Raw genomic sequence first — 27,343 nt, 5'->3', positions numbered from 1 at the left:
TGTTTTGACGATCGGCCTCCTCCCCTCACCATCGTACGTACCGACGTAATAATAATAAGTCACGTATTTCTCTAAGCACAAAAAAAAGCTTTAACGAGGTGGTGCACGCAGAGCAACTGAGTATATTAATATAATTCTACCACACGGACGAACCAGCCGTCAGTCACGCGGTATTCGTTTGCTGTGCTCGTAAGAGCACTCGTACGCACTAGGTTTTAATACCGTTTTTTTTTGTATTTTATCTCGCATTATCACAAGAACCGAAGCAATCGATTGATGTTGTACGGTTACACGACGTGGATCGATTTCGACGGTTAATTGTGTACGTTATTCTATATTTGATTTTTGTAAGTACGTACATCATATATTTGAACACCGAGCTATCATATTATATTCCATTGTATGCACTTGAAACGTTTTACCTCGCTCGTGTTGGTGAGACAGAGGGTATCGGCCTGTTAATACGACAAAAAATAAAAAAATCAAATAAGAAAATCATTAATCCGTTTAGCTGCGAGACGGCCGCTTCGGACATTGAAATTTGAATAATTCACGTTGTAACCATCACGGTGCAGTACGTGTGCACCGCGTAGACGTGCGTTGTCGAGGACTGCAGTTGGTTTTCGGTACGGTGTCCGTACCTATGCGATAATAAATTACGCACTTGTGAGGCGGTTCGTTGAGACATGCGGCACGCGACCGCGGTATCGGTATCGAAAAACAGTTTACAACGTCACCATCGCGACGACTGTACATAATGAGAATAATTATTACTGCGACAAGTTTGGTGTCCATCTTACGATGGTAATGCGCGCGCAATATATTACAAACATTCGTCCCGTACGTTCTTCTAATATACGGACGACGAAATCAATAATAATGGTTTTAGTATGCAGTATCTCTCTCACTCTCTCCCGAGTGACTTTGACGGCCGTACTCGATAACCATATCATGTTATGCAGTGCGGTTGTACTCGTGATATCGTGTCACTGTATACGAGTGTCAACGTGAGACATCATTATAATATATTACGCGTCGAGCGGGAAAGACCCGGTCGGTCTGGAAATCGGAGATGCGCCAACCGTTTCCGTTCGGGACGAGAACCCATCACACACTATTCGTGTCCGATTCGATTGTTTCGGTAAGACGTCTGCAGGCGCTACCGGGTGTTCAAAACCGTCTTCGGTGTTGTCCGAGCGAACGATTAGTGGCGATTAGTTTACGATTATCGTACGACCGTCGTCTGAGTTCACTGTAGTACGGTCTCGCCCGCGGGTAAATGGCTCGTAACTATTAAAAAATAAAAGAAACCATCAGCCAAGACGAACGTGTGTAAAGCGGTAGAAACGCTACAGATAACCTCTGTCGGCCGGTGCCGAAAAATCATGGCGACAAGTACTTCAATTATTCTCAAAGAACGTGGAATTCCGTACGTAAGACGGTCAAAGGAAGCGAGAAACCAAACTTTTTAATTTTTTTTTTCGACCGGGGTACCCCTTACCTTCGTGAACGTTTATACCAGGGGTAGCAAACATTTTGAACACTGCGTGTCCAAAATTACCTTTCTTTTTATAGAGCGTGACATGAAAAAAATATTAAAAATTTTGTATATTATTATAATTAGATTGTATAATTAATGTATTAATATAAAAAAGTTAGTTTAGATACATAATAATAATAATAATTATAATAATATTGCTTTGTTAATTATTTATATTATATTATATATTATATAATATAGAATAGTAAACCTTTTCGAGTTCCATAGATTTGCCATCCCTGGTTTATACGATATCAGTGTTTGAGCTCATGGCCCGTCTTACGATGTGGACACGTTTATCGGTTTCCACCGGTGGCGTGTTCATACATCGAATGTTCCATTATCACCGTTACTCGTGTCATATTTGTACTGTTCGTAACTGAATTTCGTTAACACCAGAGACGAAAGCCGAAAAAAATTTCGGGAGGAAAAAATTTGAAAAAATTTCAAGTATTCATAAATATTGTATGGTTGTATTTTATACATCAATTTACAAACCACGCGAAACTTTTAAAGAACTAATAAGTTTTTTGAATTCCAAAAAAAATAAGTTGGAACCCCCCGCGTACGACCCTGGTTAACACCGATACCTCGGTGCACACCCAACAATTGCAATCGTCCAACGTTTCACCACGTGTGCCATTACCGAACGCCGTACCGGCAAACGCCGTGTACCCCATAAAAGCAGATAATTATTATTACTGACCATTCGTGTTAAAGGCCCACTCGATTGCAAGGAACACGTTAATTTTTTGTGGAACATATATCTTTGACGTCACCAAACTCATCAATAACGGAAAACGCTTTTTCGCATAACACCATTTTTTTCCCCGTGAATAATTTATAGAATATTATGTGCATGCGAAACGAAAACCCTGTAACTCGGGTGGATGCTACACACACTTTGCGTTCTCCGTTGACGGCCCCTTGGATATGCGTGTCGCTGCAACGTCAATAGCAGCTACGATATTATTACTGTTGACAGTGCTCTGCGTCCGTGACACGTATAAACTAATAATTACCGAATATTCCTGTGGGCGCGAACGTGTGTAACACATCGTGACGCTTAGTGATGGGAATAATCCAATGGAATAATCGAATCGTTCGATTATCAAAATGATCGAATGATTTTAACAATCCAAATAATGGTACCAGACGTATTTATCAAAACCAAATTAATTGAATGATTCGAAAAAATTACGTGTTTTACTCACTGCCCACTGGGTACTGCATTAAGAAGTCGACTGTCCATATCGGTATTGTATTATTATTTATTTTGTTTTTAATCATTGGTATCGGTAATCGCCGCACTAATATCGGTTTAATGCGTATAAATATTTTGATTGAAATTTCACTTTCACGCTTATACATAATCATTTGATTATTTATACAACCAGTTCAAGCAGTTAAATCATGATTCACTTGATTATTCGATTGTTTTGATTTTGTTTACTAATCATTCGACTACTTTTTTTTTTTTTCCGATTACTAATCATTCGATTATTCCCATCACCAGTTACGCGTATAACGCGTTGTGCGTTCCATAAAACATTAACGGCACCGTTGGGTCGTTGCGATGTCGTTTGCACCAGGCAAAACGCGATACACTATTAATTAATAAACGTCGTAGGCGAACATCGCGGTTGCGAAGATTTAAATTGTATTTTCGTTTATTTATTGTAGCTTTGTGCTACTATATATATCTACAACAATCTACGAACTATTTTGATTATTTACACATTAGGATGGCGCTTACAAGTATTTAAGAATAGATGACATTTTGAATCGAGTTGTATAAAACATATTAAAAAATAAGTTTATATAAAAAAAGAAAAATAATAATAAAAAAAAAAAAAAAAAAGGAAAAACGAAATAATTTATGTATAACACATAAAAATACTTATGTATGATATTATGAGAGTATGAAATAAATAATTTTTTTTTCCTCACAAGCGTCGGCGTATCAATTGTGGTCGACGCGTTTCGCATCGCACCGTTTAATCTTCCGTACGATCCTCGAACAAAACTCGGGGGAACCGAGCACGTCACCCAGAAATACGCTTAACATGTAATACTTCTTTTTGGCGGGTCCGGTTTCCATGTAGCCACTGAAAAAGACAGTTGATTACGAATCTTAGTCAATGCTTTGTTACATATTTCTATCGTTTAAGCGGTAAGATAAAATGTTTCGGGGTTTTCACATTAAAAATGTTACAGCATCAGACAAATTATTTTGAAACGAACAGGAGTATTTTTTATTTGGCTTAGATTAAAGAAATATTAGTCATAATCGTAAGTTATAGGTGAAGCTGGATTATAATTTCAGCGTATACTTAAAATATTTTTAGAAAAGTATAACTCGATAGATATATTTAGCGGAGATGATTTAGGTAGCTAATTTCAAAAAATTAGTGTCGTTACAGTCAACGAAATAAAATATAGAAATATCAGTTATACCATATGACGTAACAAATTATTTTAAATAGTTATTTAAGTAATTATTTGTTTAAAAAGAGAGCTAATCTATTTGACTATATGTGGAAAAGAATGAATCAAGGGAAAAAGAAAATAAATATCATAATCGCTTCTCCTGCCAGCATTCTATTGGAAATTTATGTCTGGATGTAATCGCTTATCAAAAAGTAAAAAAAAAAAAAAAAAACAAAGGTTTAACGCACCTGATGATCTTTTCCCAGTCCATTCGGTCCTTGCTGTCCTTTTCGTTGTGATTTTTTTTGGCCAGAGCGGTCGCCTCGGCGTACGCGGCGCACACCTTTTCGTAGACGCACGCGTCCGGTCCCATTTCTTTAAGGATCATCTCCTGAGCCTTGAGCAAGTCAACGGTGGATGTTGTCGAGGAGGACATCATGGCCGGCGGCAGCAAATGTCTTTTGACCTTTCTTCTGTAGGTGCCTGCATCGCGAGCGGGTGCACAGATTACATAAATAAATATTAGTAAATCAAATTATATTATTATCCTATTATACACTGTTGCTATTGTGAATGTGATCGTGACGAAAACCCGATCATGCACCGCCGAGATAATAGAACAATGTTGTTCATACGTGTGCTAGTGTGTGCGTGTCCGTATTGTTTTGTGCAATATCATCGTTGTACATACATTTGACGAACACACGCACTTAATGTTAAAATTACCATAATACTGTAACACAACAATGTAATACACAATTTGCGTAACTTTGCGGCCACGACGTGTAGCACGTGACCACTGGTCCGAGTGCTTGGTCCATTAGCAACTCATCGTGTCTATTTCTACGCAGACCCGCACACGTAATAATTGTACTGTGCGCGCGCGCGTCAATCTCTCACGATGACTCCTAATTAAACGTGAACTCGAGCGCTCAATAATCGAGCCCGTACACTCAAACGCGCACGCGTACAGCAAAACAACACCAAGGCGTTGAAGAAAATAATGAACAGCGCGTTGTGAAAATCTATCGGATCGAATTTCCACGCGGTTTTTACGGACCATCCGTGGTGAATTGATCGACGCGAGAATCAACGATTACATTGTGTGGCCGTGCAGCAAAACCCACGTTTTCACGCGAAAACAGATGTTCAAAACCACAAGTTTCGCAACTAAATCACGCCGCCAGATCAAACCATTGACACCTGGATTCGGCCAGTTCTGAGCGAACACAAAAACGCAACGCGTACGTACGTCCGATCGCGGTATGTTCCGTATAAACGGGAGCCTCTGTTCCACAGAACCTCAGTGTTCGTTGTACAATCATCCCTGTTTTACTACTACTTTTATAGACAGCGGATTTCGTTGCAACCGTATTTGCTGTCCGTACGAGTATCTTCCCCGGTGTTAGATTGATATATACTCTCCGGGGTAGAATACTTACGTACTCTGTCCACGATTTTCATCAAATATTTAAATACGTTTTTTAGTCTACTTTTATTAGTTTAATGAATAATTACGTTTGTAAACGTACGTCTGAGTTTCTTTTTGTTAATCAACCTCATCCGACGCAGTGATGTTTACGTGCGTTCGTCGTAAAAAAAAAAAAAAAAAAACCGTGTAATTACCAAGCAGTGAGAGTACGAACTGGTTACAGCAGTAGTATACAATGGAGTGTGTTGATAATGATGCGAACTCTCTTTATAGTGCATAGAAATTCGTTTTCAACGAAAATTAGATTAGGCCCCATTACAAATTATTCGGTAGACGTTGTACCGAATACGCGGGAAACTCGACCGAATCTAGAAACTATATTAACATATTCTTGGGTCCAACGCTATTCCGTCCTAGAAAGTCTACGACTGGTACGCGTAATAGAAATTAAAATAAGACCAAGCCTTTACGGGGAATTTAGAGCCGCCCTTGTTTTCTTAATTTGACAATGATTCGTTTTGTAATAAAATACTAAAATAATAATTCATTTTAGTATTTTATTACAAAACAAAGTGTAATCACTTTGTAAGTTAAACTTTTATTTTGACGATTAAAATTTGAACGAGTTCGTTGACTGATAGTGGTGAGTTATGTGCAACTAGGAAGCATCCGTGAGTATAAAATAATATACAATATATGCAACACGTTCATATATATATATGGTACCTATTATGCAATATACGAATAAAAAGATATATCTTATCGTTGCACGTAAAATCATTTAAAGTGTTATTTTTGAAACGATAACGAGACAAACTCGTAAACGAGTACTGCACGAATACCATATAATATATTTAATATGAAACTGTGTTGTTTGATATTCGCAATATCATTTAGCTTCGGGACATTTTCTGTTTTAAATGTCGACCCATAACCTATTAGGCTAATATGCTATTGTACACTGCTGCTGTAATTATACTACGTAGACGGTGCGTAGTTTTACTTCTGCACGACGACAATTATTCGTGCGTTACAGACCGTTTTCGACAACGTGCGTCTGAACGGCGAAATAATTGGAAACCTGGTAATGGAACGGTTAAGTTTTGCGTTAAGCGGAGGAACGAGAATCGGTAACAAAAAATCGAATTTTCGTGAAACACGATTTAGTCGCGGTGCCCCGGCGAGGCGGAAACTTTTTTTTTTTTTTTTTTACCGAACACGGCAAAAATCGTACGGAACCGTTGCGCCCGCGAACAGGGGACGACGATAATAACGCGCGGTCGCACGGACGAGACTTCCGCACGACCGTCACGTCCATGTCGGCGCTGAAGTGACCGACGACCGGGACCGAAGACGCGTCGAAAACAAGCGGATACGCGCGTCGTCCGTGCGCAGACGGACGGACCCGACGACGTGCGCGCGCGCGAGTCGTAAAACCGGTGAAAACGTTCGACCGGAGAACGAGTTTTACGTACCGGATTCACCTCTACCGGTCCGGCCCCGTGTCACGTTGAACAAAGCGAACGCCGACGGTGACCCACCGACGAGATCGCGTCTTGGGAACGCGACGAACACTGCCGATTCCGGGCGGACGGGAACGTTGCGATTCGTACGATTCGCGCGTATTACTTATTCTTTCCGCGTTACGATATCGAGTCGGTCGCGCGGCCCAACCTCACCGACCCGTTTGTCGCCGCCGGAACGGTGCAGCGTTGCGCAACGGCCACGCGCCCGATCGGGTCACGCGGCGGTCGGCAAACGGGTCGGCGGCGCGCGTTTTACGAAAATGTCGCGCGCGAACACGCGACGCGTTCGTCGATCGCGCGCGCGCGGCGGAAAATCGGATCGACCGGCGGACGGGAAACGGCGGCGCGGCGAACGCAACTTACTCGGGCTGAGCGCGTACGCCAGTTTCTTGACGAAGTTCGACATCCTCACGGCCATGATGATCACCGGGAAACCGATGAGCTGCACCGGGATCTCGAACGGGCTGTCTTGGGCCCGCACCTGGCCCGTGTTGGCGACCGTCGCGTCCTGCACCACGGTCAGCATCAGCAGCGTTTGGACGGCCAGCAGGCCGACGACGACGGCGGCGGACGGCACTAAGTGTTTCATGGCGGATATTCGCGGCGCACTGACGAGTAGGCGGAACGTGCCTGCGCGCGGACCACCGGCGGACGAGTGAAAGTAGCCGACGATCGGCTGAAAACGAAAGTGGCCCGTGCGCGCGTCACCGCGCGGTAGTGGTCGGCCGCGTTGCGCAACCGGGAACCTTGAAAAACCGCGTGCAGCGATGACGCCGTCGGAAGTACCCGGACCCCCCCCCCCCCCGCGCGCATCGCTCCTCGCGTTTTCGCCACGGCACGCGACCGTGTCGACCGATCCTAACCTAACAACCGCATGACGGGGCGCGCGGTCGGCAAACGTGCAGGAGGTGGGCGACCGTTTCCCGACTTCCTCGATTGCGGCCGCGTCGACGTGGAAAAGAAACAAAAAATAGGAAGAAAATTGGCGCGAAAAAAAATGTACCTACCGATAATTGTCGCGAAAAAACGTCTTCGTTCGAAAGCGTTCGCCCGGGTACGCTTCCCGGGAGCTCAACAGCCGGTATATACCTGCGTATAGCGCGCGGACCTGTTGCGTTACGAAACGTCGACGTAACGGACGCGCGGTGCAATGATTACGACGCCGCGGTAATTAGCCGGCACGGGTTTCGCCGAACGTTGCGCAACGCGCGCACATCGATTGCATCGTTAACCGGACCCTCCCCCCCCCCCCCGTCGGGGTGCGATGTCCCGCGGGTAAGAGCTGGAAACCGATGTGCTCCGGTTTCGGAAGACCGTTTCGCGAGTACTCGCCAGGGTTCGGTACGAGGTGAATCGACGGGCTCGACGTGCGGAAAAAACTTTTACACGTTCAATCGTGTTTTCGGCTTGAGCGCAATGCCAACCTGACAGCGTCCCCCGCGTACCGACAATCTTTTTATACGTCTGAAACACTTGATGTGCACATTACCAACACTCCGTACATCGTTTATCACGTCGTGCGACGGTCATTATTAGGCCCGCGATGTTTTCGCGGTATATACAAACGATCGAAGACAACACTACCGGTGAGTAGTACGTGTTCGGTGGACACGAGAAAAACGGTAAACACATTGTACGCGAGAGTTGGGGAAATGTTTGAAGAAAATCTTCTCGATGTAGGTAATACGGTTTTCGGTGTTGAAAATATCATCTGATGTTGACGTGGGCCAATGAATTCGGCGGAAAACTCGTGGGGCCGTACTCGTAATATTGTTTACTTTTATTTTGGAGGCCTATAACCTAGGACGAAACATCCATTTAGGGCGAGGGGACTTGACGTTTATAACCGATAATCTGTCGATCGAATGCACGGCGGTCGGTCATGGGATCTCGTTGTTTTATTTAGATTTACATGTACACTGGTGTACAGTGCATCGATATTAACTAGGCGCATCGTCATAAATTCATCGCGTGGCTAAACTCGTTACGATATAACGCTTGTGTACGTGTTATACACCCGTCGCATAACGCGTAATAATTGCTTTCGAGCACAATACAACGCCGGCGTAATTGGGTTACAGCGTGTTTTCGCAACGAGTTTTGACAAAGGTATTTATTTTTATTTTTTTTTCCCATATCCACTCACTGAGGTCCTCCGGCGACGCCCGTAGGTCACAGCGACGCGGCGCGCGACGTGGGAAGTACTCGTTGTAGGCCATTTAACGTGCATAAATAATGTTCGGCCCACACGTCTGCGGGACGTTCCGAGGATCACGTCCGCCGGCGGTTCAACAGGGCCCGAAAAGTGTTTGATTTTTCGCACCACGCGCTCGAAACGCTCGCCCGAGCTCCGCGGTCGAATATCGTACGGTGCGAACTTCTCGCCGACACTTTGACGCGAACAACACTCGTCCCGCCGAGTCGCACACCGTTTCCCGATCTCCATCGCGCACTATCCCGCACGTACTCAGAGCGCGTCTTCGGGCGAAACAACGATGCGATCGTTTTACCGTCGTCCGCCATCGGTCGGTCCAGCGTAGGCGGGTACGACCTCCGTGCCCGGAGAACGCACGGTGTACGCGACCGACGACGTCTGTTAGGATGAGATGTTTCGTGTGCGCGGCACAACGGTGGCCGTCAGTGGCGTATACAGAAAATATTTTCGTGAGGGGCTGCTATGGGCAGAGTTAAATTACCATTGCCGTCTAAGAATTTCTAACAAGACGCAGTAGGTACTTATCTACATTTCGTTTACAGAACGTCCCAAAACGATTTGAAATTCTAAATAAGCACAGAGCACCGTTAAAATATAACATACGTTTAAAATAATATTTAAGTTTTTTAAAACATTTCGGGGTGGGCTTACTAGGTTTCCCCCCTTTATGTACGCCACTGGTGGCCGTCACTGACCTAAGCCGACCGCGATGGAAGCGTTCGTCGTCATCAAAGAGTCCGCCGACGACCTCCAACCGTCGTCTCGTGACTAAAACGGTATTTCTTCACGTGCACGGGCGACGTTGCGCACGCATGTGTGTGACGTTACACACGCCATTGTGCGATGACCGTGTTTACTGACACGTATTTGGTTTTACGCTCGGCGGAGGAGGGTGCGACAAATGTGCAGTTTTTAATATTTTTTTTTTTTTTTTTTACTCCGCGTCGGAGATAGTTTTTTGGGTCACCGGTAAAAAATACGCGCGCACCTGTGCGTTATACGAGTGTACAAGTAACGAGAGGAGATGGAAATGAACGCGCGCTCGTTTTTTTTTTTTTTTTTCATCCTTATTCGTTTTTATTATTATCGTAGCGTGTCACGTTCGATAATCATTGTTATTATTGCCGTTCGGTCTGACACGTTCCAATTCGATCGCGTTTCGTTCGACTCGATCCGCGGCGAAGTCGTGCAACGTTATTCGCGGAGTGGGGAATAAACCGACGACAACAGGACGAACCGGAGGGAACACTGCGACGTTAACGATCGACTGGAGACCGTGGCGAGTTTTCCCCTGGAACGAAGACGGGTACAACTTGGCGCTCAAGAGGCGCGCGCGACGTCCTCCGCGCGCAAAACGCCGAAGCGCTCGCGGCTAATCGGTATTTCGCACGCGCACCGGTTATTGGCCGATGATGTCATTGTTGTGAAAGTTCACACGCGAAAATCCCGTCCGAGACCGCGTCGTTTCGTCCGCGGGTGGGCGACAACGAGTAGGCGTTTATTTTTCGCGGCACCGGCACGCGCGTAGTCTGCGCGGTCCGTCAGATCGAATTTGGCTCTCTTCGCCGTCCGAGCTCGGCCAACTCTCGTCCATCGACCTCTCCGAACCGTGTCCGTAATGGCCCGCGGTAAGTCGCGCGCCGGTCTCTTGCCCATCGTTCTGTGGTGCTGTTGTTGCGGCGTAACCGGCTTCACCGATGCTCCGGCCGGTCAAGTCGACGACGGCAAAAACTCCACCAGAGGGGTCGACGAGTTCTTGACGTAAGCATACATTTGCGCATCTCGCGTTCAATATCGGAATTCACGTGTGTTTTTCAAAGAAATAAAATATTGAACTTTTGTTTTTACGGTTTTTATTTATTTAATTTTTTTTTTTTTTGAATTCATCCATTTCGTCGCCCCATTATCGTCGTACAACGATTTATTCAATCGGTAACTGTGACTCTTTTAAACGAGAGTTTTTTTTTTTTTTTTACGTCCCTAATCAATTTTTCAGGAGACATTTAATCGGGGCTCGAAGGTACAAATGAACTCGGTTAAACAACGTATTCAGCACATGTAATTTAATTTTTCTAACATGACCAGGGAGGGGACGCTGATATCTTGTCGCAGATCTATTGATCATTTTTTTTGTCTTCAGGTCTCTAACACAAATGATCGGTATCGCGTTGAACTCGGACGCCAGATATTCGCAGTTGTTCGACAACGATGACGGACTACAACAGCCGGACGTCTCAGGTCGACCTAACCGACCGTCTCATTACTTCGAAAGCGGTCGTCCACCTTTCCCGCAGGACTACGGCAGGCCGTATCCTTCGCCACCGTATTTCGAGAATAACCGACCGCAACCACCGCCAGGGTATCCGGTTCAGGACGGCCGACCAGGGTTCCTCAGCGTTCGTCCACCGTATCCTTACGGTCCTTACCCGGGCCCTAACCGGTATCCACAGCAGAATTCCGTTTTGCAGGCACTCGGATCCATCTCGAAACACGACGATCTGAGATGCGTGCCCCGGTTGCTGTGCGAAGTGTCGTCCGGCACCAGACCTTCGACCGGCTATTACCGACCCGGTTATTATCAGCAGCAGCAGCAGCAGCAATCTTCCATACCGTTCCTCAGCAAAGACGCGCTGATCACGTGAGTACCTATACTTATTTATAGCCGTGCACGTCTATAAATTATATCCCGTATAATTCTGTGTCGCCACTCGTCGCCGCGAACGTGTAGGTACAAAATGTATAATATAATTTATGGTTGTGCTGCGCATCCGTAAATCAATCACCTCGGTCGTCGTTTCGGTCGTCGATAAATCACCGCGGCCGATCGGTGGTCCGTTCAGATAAGAAATGAAAAAGTGTCTTTGACGTGCGGATACGTGCTTTTTACGCCTTTCTAAGTGTGTTCCGGCGGGCTGTGGCGAGGGGCACGGCACGTAAACATTTCGCTCGGAGCTCAGATCGGAATTAACTTGTTTTTTAAACACCCTCCCGGACGCGGCACCGCCCACCCGTGCTCGAACGGTTATTTATTGCGATGTGATTTACCGCCGGGGGATGGGAAGGATAAGGAGCGGAAAAAATAACGTGCCGCAGCCAAACGGTGCGTGTGTACAAACGTTTTTTCGCCGACAGATTAACGACGACGACGACGTCTCCGCCGACTTCCACGGTGATTCCCCTCGGGAACCCTTTCACTGATCACTTTGCCGTTTCCCGCCACGTCGTCGACTCGGGCCGGCGACGTGCGGGTTTACGCGGTTATAGTTTTAAACGACCCGGCGCGAATCATGCGCGTCTGTAAGGTTCCCGAGCACATCATTACGAAAACGTTATGCTGCGGATAATCCGGTACACGGGTGGAGGGTAGATCCTTCGGCTCGTTACAATATACAAACGCAACGTGCACACAAAGAATATTATTATGTTTGTTCGTTTATTAAACGTGATCATACGTCGTTTTGACGTTTTAAAATTACGAATGTTCCTCCGCCCCCCAAACCACGAACGACTGCGCGATTCATACAATATCATATCAAAGTCGTCTAAAGAATCGCACGTTATTATGATGATTTTACTTTGCGCACGCGGTAGAGAACCAAATATCACTACGTACGTACATCACCGTCTAAATATTATTATTCACGGCGTTCGTTTACAAAGAGAATCAGGGGAGTATTTAGACTTACTTCTAGGGGGGGGGGAGTGTGCACTCAAATTTTTTCTTTAATTCAGGCTCAAAATGTACAAGTAAAATTGTTGGTAATATTTAAAAAAAACAGGTGAATCCTTAATATATATATATATATTTTTTTTTTATCTAATGCCGGATCCACTTAGAATCGACTTTCGTATAGTTCTTCTTTAACACCTGTCTGTGTTTTGAAAGTTACGCTTGTATTTTATTTGATTTTTCACTAAGTATGGACCTGACAATAAGCTCAATTCAGTATTCACAGCCATGCGTGATTTGATTTCGTTATAAAATTATCTATATTGAAAAAACTTGAAATGTGTATCTCACATATAATCAATTACTTAAATACGGATTCAGGGGGGGGGGGTGATCGCCCTTTCGCCCCCCTAAAATACGCCCATGAAGAGAACATTTTTAAATCCAACCTTGGCATCCATTGCAAATATTTACACGTACGACAATCGTTTCAAGTAAATAATAATATACGTACACCTACACGCTGCGGATTGCCGCATTGTGCGCGACAGAGCGGTACAAATTATGTTACGATGTGTTTGTTTGTAAATACCAAAAGTGGGTCTACTACTACTATGCACGTATTATATTATTTATGTTATTACGATCGGTGTCCTCCGCTCCGCGTCGAGTGGAATATTATTACGTAGTGCGCTGTGACTTATTGAAAAAGCCGACTCGTGTATTCGCTCCCGGAGGCGTGGGCACGTTCGCGTTAGTTTGGGTGTCGATATGTAAATGAAAGAGTCGTCGAACTTAAGCGGATTTGCATACGCTGCGGATCGCGATATTGTTTTTTCCTTTCATTCTTTAACTTTTACTCGACGCTCGGAACGCACCCCACACAATCGGTGTCTCTTTTAAACTTTCCAAACACGTATCATCCCACTGGCGCGGCACACGGTAATACGGTTATAGAAGTTAATCTTTAACGGATGCGAAAAACGTGGCTCGTTTAACGATAAACCGCCCGAGAAAGTACGCGACGCGGTCAAACATGTTTGTCGTATCGACGCGTGGTCCAAACATCGTTTTAGATGTTGTGTACGATATAAAAGACATTTTCTTAACGAATATTTGTATTTTCCGGTGCAAGTTGCGCAATTACTCAAATGCTTTAGTGAATGTCGCAATCGTTTAGTGGACTTGCTTGTTCGCTGAATAAAATCAATAACTATTCAATACGTGTAACAACGAATTACAGATTTGTGATATCAATAAAATTTTATAATTATAAAAATCGGGCCATGTATGGGTTGAGTATAAAAAATAATGAATACAATTTGTCTATGTGGTACAGTAACAAATGAACAGAATAATAAAAGGCAAATAAAATACGTGACCAAATGAATAATAAATATTACAATATTATAAAATATAATGATAATAAATGTCTTGGTCGGCGCACAGAAATTATAATATAAAATTATAATCATACAGCTCTTATGTGTTAATAGTTAGCTTACCCGCCTACCATAAAATTCGATTATAACGGTGCCGAGATTCGTAATAATATAAATACAATTATTAAAAATGCAGCAGTGCATTTCTTCCCGTTAGTTTCTTTCAATCCCGTTCACGCATAAATATACACAGAAATGCTGCAAAGTGCATTGCGAAGGAACAAAAAAAAAAAAAAACATTCACTATGCAGACCGCATGAAAAAATAACCACGCTTTCCACAAACGATTTGTGATAGTTGATACTCCTAAGATTAAAAAAATAATTTTACGCTGAGCAATACGTATATTAGCAGGACGATTCAACAGAACGTCGTTTCGACAATTTCACTGTAGATAGACATCGAAATGAAATACGATGTCAACACGAACACGGATAATACAGGAAACATAAACGCTCGGAACTGCTGTGCTAAGGATGGTTATATGGTTAGTTACTTATCCGGGTTAAACGAGTCGTTTGTCAGCCATTCGACGGGAATACTTTAGGACTTGTGGAACTTGAGCTAATGACAGTCGATACGACTTTACTATAAAACGCTTTTTAGCGTTGCATGAAACTTTAGACACAAAATCATTTTTTGCTCTGCGACTTAGGATTACGATTTTTCTCATTTACATCTACAACCGCAGTCGCTAACTTAACATTCATTGACACAGATAGCTACAGATGGTTCAAATGTTTTGGTAACTATTACAAATTGTGCGTGCGTGTGTTAGGGCATGCATGGAATCATTAACGTGTTTTTTATTTGTATTAATATTATTGTTACAAAACAGTGATGTCCTATATTTTTTTTTTCTCATCTCTCAGCGGGCCACTTTGGTAAAAAATTATCTTACAGCGGGTCACCATATAGCAGTACGAATAATATCAATATTAATCTAACAATGGTATTTTGATACGCATAGTACATGTACACGTTGAATTTGTATTTTATTGACAACTGAAAGGACTGCAGATCGAGGTACACGTAGTTGGTATACATTAATTCGATCAGCAAGCTCTTTTAAATGAACGGGTTGTATCGTGACATTTCTATTTGAAAATGCTGGAAAATCAAATTAATACATTTTTTAAAAAAATTGTATTTTATAATATATTTTTTTTTTAAATATTTTGTTTCATTTTAAAAAATTTGTTAACTGGCCAAATCGAATACCGGTTGGAATACGGGTTGGGCACCATTGTTATTATGGATTCTGGCACTATAAAGTATTAGAGTCACATGTTTAAGGTAGGCTGTGCACATTTTACTGCATGGTTAAGCCAATGGACTAATTATTGATTCATTAGAATTGATGATTATAGTTGTATAATAATTGCTGTTCTCCGACTAAGGCATTTTTAAACATCAAATTTTTATAATATTGTAATGTTGATTATTCATATATACGGTTGTGTCACCAATTTAATTTATCATTGTCTATTTTATTTGTTATTAATAGTTATAAATTATTTTTTACTGTGTCATATAGATAAATTGTATTTATTATTTACTATACTATGCCACAAGGTCTGATTGTTGTTATTATTATCATTATTTAATTGTTCTTACTCAATAATTTTTTTTTTTTTAACAACATTTTTATTTTTAAAATGCTTTTAAAAATTAGTTTGATATTTTTTTTTTGTGGTTTACATTGAATTAGATAAGATAATATACAAAAAGAGATTTTTTCCTTGATTTCAATTAGGGCTCCTTCAATTGAGTTTAACCTTGAGTAGAATATTTTAAACTGGTATTTGATCTATATGACTAGGAATGATATAAGACCAATGTAATTATTAAGCATGAACGAAAGTGATTTAAAGGCTATTCTAAGAAATTTATTCTGCATAGTCTGTACATTTTTTTTCTTTTTTCAATATACAGCGATCCATCTTGTATATTCATGTTATTAATGTTATATTATTGATATATAAATCAGAAGTGAGCATTTAATTTGTTGTGTTGAGCTATAGTTTATGAATGGATATTATTTTATTAAGACCATTATAATAAATAGTTATTTATTTCATTCAGCGAACATGCCACTCCATTATTATTAGGGGTACTTGCCACGCCAACATATTTTCACCCCCTACATTTTTTGTAGCGATATAATGAATAGTTTATTATGATGATAATTAGAGAAAAAAAATGCGTTTTTTTTATCACTGCAGTGATATACACTATATGCTTTTCAATACAATCAAAAGTGCTCGACACTGCAAACATTTGAGTTATAAGTGTATTAAATTAAAATTATTGTAGACAATTTGGAAACGATTTGATTGAATAAAAAAGTTTTATCTGATCATATAAATTAATTTTAATCTGAGATGTACAATATATTAATGTACAATCCACGCCGTTAATTCATTATAAAACTTTACGTGTATGTACGCAGGTTGCTTACCGTGCTGAACTTTGTGGACGACTCGCCGCTGCTGATGTTTGGTCGGGCCGCGTTATTGGGATACAATGCTAGGGGTGATCCCAGATCGTGCACAACCGCATATCCGACTTGTCCCAGGGACCCCGACCAGCTGATCAACTACCTGAACAACCACAACGGTGGTTTTTTCCGGTTCTTCAACCAGCAATTGCCGCAGTACGCTCCTCAGTACGTGCCTTTCCAGCAACCTCCTTACCAGCAACCCCCTTACCAGCAACCTCCTTACCAGCAACCTCCTTATCAGCAACCTCCTTACCAACAGCCACCTTACCAGCAGCCACCTTACCAGCAGCAGTACGCTCCACAGTATACGCGACCCCAACAACACTTCGGAGTCGGATACAAGGCGAGGGCAGATCGCAGTGGGCCAGACGATTATTTGGATCAAAGACCGAGGATACTCAGCGGTTCGGCCAGCCAGTTCTACGACGTGCCCTCCGTCCACGACCTGCCGCTAGACGTGACCGGATCGTCAACCATGGTATTCCCGTCGGACGATCATACCGGCGTCGCAAGTAGCGGGTCGGCATTGCCATTCACGTTCCCGTCCGATCATGGCGGAAACCGACAAGCGAAACGGGTTAAGATGATTTTCCCCGACCGGACGGGCACGGGCGGGCTCCGGGCTGAACTGGACAAGTACGGCAACTACAAGGGCGTTTACTATGCGGACGGTACGATCAAGTTCGTCGATGACGGAGGGACGCGCGGTGATGTCAAACGACCGCCGTCCAAGATCCGATTGCCCGGTCGGCCGGCCGACGACTTCGAGGTGCTCGGCAATCGTTTGCCGTACGAGAAGCGTCGCAAACTGCTGTTCCCTAAAAGCACGTGATCGATGATGATGATGATGATGATGATAATAATGATCAACATCACGTTCCACACCGTTTTGTTGTACATAATACGGATCATAATTATGTGTAAATGCTCATCGTTAGTTTGTACATTTCGCAATGGGTTTTATTCTCATCATTGTGCGTATACAACGAAAACAAAAACTTAACTTATATTAACTTATATTACCTATATACAATAATATACACGTCTGCGGAATCATTCTATAATTAATTTATATTAAGACTATATTAATTTATGTACATTAAAATCATAAGATACAATGTTATTGTAATATACTCGGTTATAAAAATGTTTTATCGTACGCGTAATGTTACACAAAAAACGAAATAACGAGTGCGATTTCGATTTTAAGATGTCGACCTGATGGTCAAATACATCGTAACACGTGAGATTATAAACGTTCGGCCGTTGCAAGACGTGTTCGGTGCACACTGCATTGGTTTTTTACCGGTCTTCGATAAATCGATTTGAACACTCGTTAAGCAACAATCAGAGCTTGTGCTAAGGAGTAGTTCTAACCAATATGGGTAGTTATAAATAAGTCAGTATCAAAAATCGTGAATTTTCTGTATTATTGGAATATGTAATATTGTTTAACTTAATTATGTATTTTATTTAATATTTTTTGTCAAATAAAAAATAAATAAATATTTTAATCTGTTATTATTATTTACAAATTGTAATAAATAAAGTAATGTATAAAATGTTTACACGTGTAGTCGATATGTAGTCTAGTAAACAATGATTGTTAAGCGAATTTAACGAGTGACAAATTTATTTAATCTGCACGTGCAAAAATATTAAAATGTTGGACAGTTCTAAAATTTTCTTAGCGCAAGCTCTGGCAACAATGATAATAATATTGATAACAATAATTTATTACAATTTATTTATATAACACGTTTGCGCGTGCGTGTCGTAGTACGACATTTTATACATTTCGAAGACTAGATTCGTTGCGCCGGTGATTCACAGGATTTTCACTTTTTTCAACATTTGCATCACTTGAAGACCGGGAAACGGACATCCGGGATAGAAGTTGTGACATCCCGTGTTGTCGATGCCGTTGATGAGTTGGCCCATGTGCGCGGCAAAGTGATACTTGGACGTTACTTCGGCTGTAGTCGATATGGTGGTCTCTCTGTTAGAAAAAAAAAACAATCGATTAAAAAAATAATATTTTTATTATATTCGACTGTAAGTAAGTATTCGCCATCGATCTGACGCGAATAAAAAAAATATTCAATACAAGTTGAGATAAGAATATGATACGCACATATAATACTAAGAACCAAAATTCTTAAATCGAATGAACCGGAATTGTGCTCTTACTTGTTAGCAGTGTATGGTTGAACTCAAGGAGGGGGTGCTCGGAACTACAACTTTTATTGTAATATTACATTATATCGATGATGAGAATCTTTATCGAGTGGATATAAAAAAATAAATAAAATAAACTGTATAAAGTCAAATCACGTGAAACCGTCAGCTTTCGTTAAAAAAAAAAGGAGATAATATTGTGAAATATGAATTTAAAAACTTGATATTTTATTTGCTCCACTGAGGGTAAAACGTATATAATAGTAATATATGAAAACGTGACGTTTAATTTTGCCGAGCGAAAAATTACGATTCCAATCTCTGGCCGCGGTGGTGGTGCTCCTCCCTCCGCTACAGACAAATCCCCAAAGGATTCTCCCCGCGCTCGGAATTAGGAATGTACGTGTACATATATATATATATATATATTTCGCCGTTAAGGATCTCCTTGCCCCGCGACGAATGAAAAATAATAATAATAACCTTTTGAATATTCACAAAAGGAGAAAACCTGCCGAGGAAGCCCGCTATTTCCTCTTTATATTATTATTATTATTATTGGCCCGTCGTCGGAGATCGGTGCGCGCGATCGGTGATGGTAATAATATATTTTCCTGGCGCCAAACCCTACGAAAAAAACTCTCGGTTTAATTTAAACCAAAGGTCGTGAATGATACGCTCGGGGGGAAACGCGCGCATAGCACGTACGACAACAATAAAATTATAAATCATATTGGCACCGGGGAGGGTAAAAACTGTTAACAAAATGTGTCCGTGTGATTATAGCCGATCATTTTCGTATGCACGGAATACCACGTAAAATCAAAACGTTTTCGTTTCGTGTGAACGGTTAAATATATTTTGCCTAAACGTAATATTGGTTAGTTCAATCGTGATAAGCTTTAAAACGCGTACACTATAGTGTAGTTCAAGTAGGTGTACGCAATATGGCGATGGGCATAACTATGATTTATCGTTCACGATCGATTTCGTCACGCGCGTGGTGTTTTTCATAGAAAACGTTATGATATTGTGTCGAGGTCGACGGCAGCGTAAGTACGTGGCGTGTACACGGTTCTGCAGTCGCCAATTGTATTGTACGATATTATCATCTCCGGTAAATTCGAACTGTATCCCATACGTAGAACACGACGATATTATTAAGATTAAGATTTTTCTCGGCCATATTTCAGTTTGAACGGACGACGGGAGTAAAGTTTATTTATTGAAATTTCGTCATTTCTACTACGTCTACTCGGGCATATTTTCGTGGCTCGTGATAATACACGATATGACTTGCGATCAGCGATCAATTTTCGGGAAAAGCAAAACGTGTAAAAAACAGGAAATAACCATCCGTCGCGATGGCAAAAATGATATTATTATCTTCGACATTGGCTTATGGTCGTATTTAGCTCGATAGAATGGCCTCAGTTTTGTGCGATTTGGGAGTCATAATTGTTATTGCGTATTTCGAAGGATACTTTCTAAAAACCAATTGTGTTCGTGCAGCATATATTATTGAACAATAAACTATAGATGTATAAAACTATTTATAACTATAGATCGTAGTACGTATTTTTAAATCGCGATCGCTGCCTAACGCGACCTTTCCCGAGGACATGCCTACAGTACGCAGTCGTAGTACAATGCAAAATCTGCTGCGTCGATTCATTATCGGAATAATAAAACAATAGCCGTGTAAGGACAACGCGTATTCTTACGACGAAAATCGTCGCCCGGCGCTTAAGGCAACGCGCACGCAAACCGAATGATACGATGTGTTACGAGCCGTTTTTGTCGAAACGTGTATTTTTCCGTTTTTTCTCCGTCATCGTGAACACGAAACGTTGTACAAGTTTTAACGGTAACACATTTTCGCGTCTCGCCGGATGAGAACAACAAGAGGAGGCGGAAGTCTACTATTTATGTTTGAATAAATTCGATAACGCCGGAATACGTGTAAAGAATCCTGCATACGAACGCGAGCAATTATTATTATTGCTACGACGTATTTTATACACTATACAATAATAATAATAATAATAATGTTATATGCATATTCGCATTATACGCGCTTGCGTTATCGTGCGCTTTCCGCGGTGTACTTTGGCGCGCGAAAGATTTATGACGAACGGCGAATTACGCGCTCACGACGCAGGCGAACGGGGATTTTTTTTGCACTTTTTACCCGTTTTTTTCCCTGGCTGTTCATCTTCCACTCCTTCTTCGGGTCGTAAATAATGCGCGTGTACGTACGCGCACCACTTTTCGGCTCTCGCGATTTATGATCGTCTCGCGTACACAATAATAATAATGGTTCGTACGGGTAGGTTTTTAAATATTTTTCTCCCTCGACGCGACGAAATCCGCGCGCGCCGAGTGAGCCAATACGTTTTATGAGCCGTAACTCTTCCGCACGCCAAACCCATTGTGTCTGTCAACGTTGCAATACGCCGCGGAGAAACGGAGGAAAAGGACGAGGAAGAGGGATAAGGATAACCGGAACGCGCGGGAAGAGTTATTCCTGCACCTTTGTAGCCGTATTCCAGCGCAACAGACGAACGACATACTGTGTGATGTATTCTTCGTACCTATTATCGTATTGTGTTCGTGTACTAGGCTATGTATCTTGTGGTACGTACATAAGGTGAAAACGAAAGTGCCCGTCGGTTCGCACCGGTGTCATTACTCAATCGTTCGTCGGCTACGGCCGGCGGACGACAAATTTGAAAACATTATATGCCCGTCGAGAGTGTCATTACACGGTGAAGTCGACAACGAGAGAAATCTAAAACCTTGTAAACAACATACGATCGTACCATAGACCTAGATATAATCGAGGGAAATTGATAACCGACGGACGTCTATCGTAGCCATCTTTGCATCTTATCAGTACATTTTGCACTTCCTTGGTAATGGTCGTCATCATGTATGCTGGGGTAGATTTATGATGTAGCGACGTGGCGATCCTTTTCTCCCTTCTTTGGGATTTTAAATTGCTCAAATAACGGTCAAGTATTATTGTACCTAATATATCACTCAAAAATATCCCTATTCACTCCCCCCATTAAACAAGTTCTAGGTCCACTCCTGCAGGTATGTCTGTATATTATATAATTTTTGTTTTCTAGACGATCATGAATTAAAAGCTTGATTCGTGGAGCGAATAAAAGTATGGGGTTGAAATGTCAAAAAGCATCTTTTGTTGACCAACTATTACAATTTTAGTGATAGACTTTATTACGAAGGAAGAATATCTATAGTTATCGTGAGAATGTCTATTGCATTATATAAGGAGAAATTAAAGTTTTACCGATTTTTTAAGTAACAATATCGTACGCGATATTTATCGTTCCGAAATTTAACTTCTGCATCGAGAATGCAATTAAATCAACACTCTACATCTCTTTTCCCGTACGTTTATTTGTCGACACTTTTTCAACGAGTCTTACGGTTTTATGATGGCAGCACCTTTCGGTCAACCCGAAACGCTTATAGATATTTTGTACTTATAAATATTATTTTCTACCTTATCAACGAAAGTAGGTATCTTTCGGATTCGGTCAGTGAGTCCCGGTTTGTGGAAGCCGTCAGCTCGCAGATCAGTTTGGGTAGACACGAATCTTTGATGGTGTTGACCAGTTTCATTTTGGCCGAATACGACTTGGCTGGAAAATAAAAATGGAAAAAAAACGATATATTTATGCGCGGTAATTCACCTTTATCGATATCCATAGATCTCTACAATTTCTAATCACGCGTAAGGTATACGTCGATGGCACGTGTACGTATTCGACGAGCCGATGAAAGTAGACCGACTGGTATTGTGGAAACGCGTAAAACAAATAGCGTGTGGTCATGTCGGCACCTAAACTTAATATTATGTATAAGTATATTGCGCGCTGCGGACGGTTGCATAATTCGAAATTCGGTCGGACTGGTCCGGAAATCGAATACGAAAAAAAAAAAAAAAAAAAAAACAAAACCCGATTACATTTCACAGCAATTAGTGCTTACGCGTAATTATGTGTGCAATGTAAACCCGATGAATTGTTTACCGTAAAAATTACCGAGTACATACGGGTGCGGAAGAAAAACACGTGGAATACATGTGAATTTCTAGTGGCAGTCGATGCCGTTTGATCGTTTTAAACGTTTCGGTCGTAAAACGAAATAGTTTTCAAAATGTTATACTGTTACATGCAGAGAGTTTGCAGTTGATCCGTCATCAGTCACTCGCGCAAAAAACGTGTCTACGTGTCTTATGGGTGTACTTTTCCGCGGAGTAAGTGGGCGGAAAAAACATTACGGGAGAAGTAAACGAAATATAATGCTATTTAGTACGGCTCAGATTGTAAATAAATGTACGTATAATTACGCGTGTCTGACGTACAGTTCGTACAAGGCCGCCGTGGACCTTGAGCACCGATACAATGATTATTAATATTACTAGTCCGTGCTGTGGCAACGAAGTTATTTTGAAACGATTAAAACATACGTTTTTTTTTTTTTTTTTTGGAAACCCGAAGCGATACTTGTAAAACCGAAAAAAACGTGTGGTTAACAAACATAGGCGCAACTCTCTACATTTTTTCATAGTCCTCCGAGATTGAAAATAATAAGTCTCAAAATTTTGAGATTGAAATAAAACTCATCATCTACGTCTATAATATTTATCCACGAAATAATTTATTTTGGCTTATATATCCATAATCAAAATTTGGTCGTAAGATCGTGTTTTTTCATCCTGTTGTTAATAATTTGAACTAAATTTATATTAGCGAGTAATGGCAAGTTAGGTCTGTACATAAATTAGCAGATTGGTATGCGAGGGCGTAGCCCCTGCGGGTCAGCGTTATCTCGGTACTCTAAACTAAACTCTAGTTGCGCCTATTGTAATAAGAGATATTATCCCAAAAACATTGTAGCGAAACCGCATACACGTGGTTGATTACGCGGCCCTCGAGTCAGTGCACAGTGTCCACAAGAAGTGCTTCACGACGTGTTATCGTCATCGTCATCGTCACGTCCGAACCGTGCACTAGCTGCCTCGCCGAACCGAACGCCGAGCTTACCGAACGCTTCTAGGTCGGGATCCGCCGCCGCAGGGTTCGCGGTCGCGGCCGCAGCCTCCGTCGTGGCGGTCGCGTCTCGGTCACCGGCCGCCGCGGACCGCTGATGCCGCTGCGACTGTTTGCCGTATCCCGCCTCCTCGAACACGTGTCTGACCATGCCGGCCAGGTCGCCGGTCAGCAGGAAGAATAACACGACGAGCACGACGAATCTCGTCAGCCCCGAGTCCATGTCCCCGTTCGCGGTTGCGGTGAGTTTCTCGGAACCGTCGCGGCCTCAGTGTCGTGGCTGGGACGGTGCGCGCATTACGGGTCCGACGTTGTTTGGACGGGTCGCAGCAGGGATCCGTGGTCGTCGGCGACCGTCGGTGGACGTTCGAGCGGAGGAGAGAAAAAAAATTACAATATCGCGCGACGAAACGCGAACCGACTGCGTCCGTCGGCGGTGGCAGCGGCGACGGCTTCGCGCGGCGCACCGGCGTCGTCCTTCGCCCCTCTTCCCTCGCGCGCCCGACGGATTGGCGATTCGAACACGCGCGCACGTTACGTGCACGCATCGCCGATGTTATGTTACGCGTTTAATGTTGGTTACCGTCGCGTAACCGCACTCGTGGTGGGACATCGGGTGCCCCTTCTCTCCCCGGTCACGCCGCGAGCGACTTAATGTGGAACAAGTGAAAGTCGGATTGGGTAAAAAAAAAAAAAACGACAACAACAAAGTGGCCGCCGAGAACCGTAACGCTTACCGGCATCCGAGTCGGCGGGCCGGGAGAACTGGCAACGTCGCGACGGCGACCTATCTCGCGCGATCTTCGAACGGCGTTCGAATAGAAAGTGAAACTGTTGCGGTACAGATACTCTACGCCGCGCAACGACTACTACTCACGCTATTTTTTTGTGTTACGTACCGTTGTCGTTATTGTTTCGGATCCGGTGGCGGAGTGCCGTCGGACCGCGCGCGCGCGCGGTGGTACCTTTGTTTAACGAACGTTAATTGTTTTGCATTATGCACTCGAACTCGTCGGGTTGTAGCCGATTCCCGCGGACGGCCTGAACAAAACGGATTTCGATTCGTCGCGCCGACCGGTAGGGAGACGTAACGCGGCGGCCACGAGGGTCGATGGGGGTAAATGGCGAAATCGATCGGTGCATCGACAATAGATAAAGCGGAAAACGAAATTTTTACGGAAGTACGAAACGACAATGCGTACACACGGTTTCGAGTGTTTGCGGGAACTCGTCGAGTGTGTGCAAATATAGTGCGTGTACGCCGTACAACGCGCGCTCTTGCAACGACCGATTCGATTGCGGGCCGACGGGAGGGTCGCGCGACTGACTTCTCGTTCTCGACCGCGTTTAACATTGTACCGTATCGGATATTATTTTTACAATACAGTATCGAGTACAACAACGCGCTGCGGACGTGTACACTTATTGTACCGGACGGACCCGCGGGGTATTGTTCGCGATCGCCGGCGCCCGTTGCCCGAACGACTCGGCGCAGGGTTAACTCGAGTGGTCCGTTCATTCGGCATTCCCCGACCCGTTCCCGTGGTTCGGAAAAAAAAAAAAAAAAAAAAAATGTTTAATGCCGTCCGCGACAACCCTACTTTCGGCCCGGTTCGACCGCGGCGGCCCGGCCGGTAAGAGTTTTCCGGTCAACGAGCCCTGCTCTTCGTGGACGTTCGATTGCGCGCAAATGTATTGTATTATAATACGCACTCGACGGAGAGCAACGTTTCGCGTTACGCTGATATTCGTGAACGTTACGCGCTGACATTGTTCGTAACGTAACAGTTGGTTTTTATTTTCTCTCTCTCGCTCTGTCTCTTTGTTGGCTCACGGTCGTCGACGTACGAAAACATCACGTCTTCTGTTCGATTTAGATCTACGTTTTCCCCGATCACCATCGTACCGGTAAAATCGAATTAATCGAAATCACTGCTGTTAGTTATCGTTCATGATTTCATCAAAGCGCTTGATTTTCGATAAACTATCAAAACAAGCACTAAAAGAATGCTCTTATAATCAAAAATATGCCCCTTAAACCAAAAAAAAAAAAAAAAAATTGTCCAAATACGAAAAATTATGCACTATAAACTTTGAGTATTTCATCATAAACGTTATGAAATGTATTTTCTACTTACCAAGCATACGATAAAGTTAACCATGAAATGCAAATGTATGAGAGTCCTTGCTCTAGTCTACGAATTTCCCAACTGTGCGCGCGGTTAATCGTGAGCGCCAAACATAAAATAGTATACCCAAACCACACAACGGGTGTTCGGTTATCGGTTTATCATTGCGTTATCCGTGCGATCGGGTAAGACACGCGATAAAGTGACCGCGATATGCCATAAATATCCATTTCAGGGATATTTTCGAAGCTTTTTCATCGAAGTCGTAATTACTATCGCCCTATAATTTTAAAATAAAATTAGAACATCCAGTTCGAATGTTATAAATATTTAGTGTACTTCAAGGTGTTTCAGGATCGCATACTAATTTGTTAGACGTTAACTCTACGAATATCATAAAATAAAATATCGAACAGAATTTATCGCAACATTATAGTGGTGCAATAAATTGACACAAACAACCATATATTCTCACAAATAAAAGTTCGTATATGCTCGTATTGTTATACGTTTATAATACGATGTAAAATGCGTAGCTCTGAAACGAGAACTTTTACAGCATTTGAAACACCGAGCAATGCGGATGCATTTCAAACGAGACCGTTTCTACAACGTAGCAGATGTTTTGTTTTAATGGTTTATACTATTGAAACATTTCAATATTTAATATAAATAAAACATAATAAGGCACGGGATAGCCTGCAGAAGGATTTTCTACTACAGAATCATGAGCTGAAAATTGAAACAGTCTACGAGGAGTATATTGGGGTTTGTTTCGAATAGAATAGTTTTCTTGCACCGTTTTGGACAAATCAACATTGAAAATGTGTCAGGTTATTGAATAAATAAAAATTAAAAAATTATACAAATTTACCACGTAGCGGTTCACATCAGAATTTCGGAGGACCGGATTCTGTGGTATTTATGTAATAGTATTACATAGTACATGCATACGAATTTCACCGTGCGTTCTCTAACCAGATGCATCGAACAATCGGCCGCTTCGTTGACATCAGACCGCATCGAAATCGACCCCAAAAGGATTCTGAATACGCCGAAAAATGTTCTTCAACCGTACGATCGCCTATAACCTTTTTTTTTTTTTTTTAAGTAAAGCACTACATGGGCGCCGAACTATTTTCACATCGCTTAACCCCCATGCAGCATCATTTATTGAATAAAATGAAATCATAT

At 42.5% G+C, this 27,343-nt stretch overlaps 3 protein-coding genes across 3 annotated transcripts; 1 reads left to right on the top strand and 2 right to left on the bottom strand.

Moving 5' to 3' along the window:
* Nucleotides 1-3,426: 3,426 nt before the first annotated feature.
* Nucleotides 3,427-7,603, bottom strand: LOC112685376. The gene is made up of 3 exons (XM_025557233.1): nucleotides 7,292-7,603; nucleotides 4,219-4,453; nucleotides 3,427-3,648 (listed from the first exon to the last, which is right to left on the bottom strand). Exons 1-3 carry the CDS (start codon nucleotides 7,515-7,517, stop codon nucleotides 3,504-3,506), a joined length of 606 nt encoding a protein of 201 aa, XP_025413018.1. The 5' UTR covers nucleotides 7,518-7,603; the 3' UTR covers nucleotides 3,427-3,503.
* Nucleotides 7,604-10,246: 2,643 nt separating this feature from the next.
* LOC112685375 lies at nucleotides 10,247-17,819 on the top strand. Its single transcript, XM_025557232.1, has 3 exons — nucleotides 10,247-10,904; nucleotides 11,284-11,781; nucleotides 16,708-17,819. The coding sequence occupies exons 1-3, from the start codon at nucleotides 10,762-10,764 to the stop codon at nucleotides 17,588-17,590; spliced, it is 1,524 nt and encodes a 507-aa protein (XP_025413017.1). The 5' UTR covers nucleotides 10,247-10,761; the 3' UTR covers nucleotides 17,591-17,819.
* Nucleotides 17,820-18,264: 445 nt separating this feature from the next.
* LOC112685374 lies at nucleotides 18,265-24,556 on the bottom strand. Its single transcript, XM_025557231.1, has 3 exons — nucleotides 24,015-24,556; nucleotides 22,469-22,607; nucleotides 18,265-18,757 (listed from the first exon to the last, which is right to left on the bottom strand). The coding sequence occupies exons 1-3, from the start codon at nucleotides 24,241-24,243 to the stop codon at nucleotides 18,586-18,588; spliced, it is 540 nt and encodes a 179-aa protein (XP_025413016.1). The 5' UTR covers nucleotides 24,244-24,556; the 3' UTR covers nucleotides 18,265-18,585.
* Nucleotides 24,557-27,343: the final 2,787 nt, after the last annotated feature.

This window comes from Sipha flava, unplaced genomic scaffold, assembly GCF_003268045.1.
Source record: "Sipha flava isolate LNK unplaced genomic scaffold, YSA_version1 274_pilon_pilon, whole genome shotgun sequence".
Taxonomy (NCBI): Eukaryota; Metazoa; Arthropoda; class Insecta; order Hemiptera; family Aphididae; genus Sipha; species Sipha flava.
Note: the sequence above shows the minus strand (reverse complement) of the source record. Positions and strands in the feature narration are given on the sequence as shown.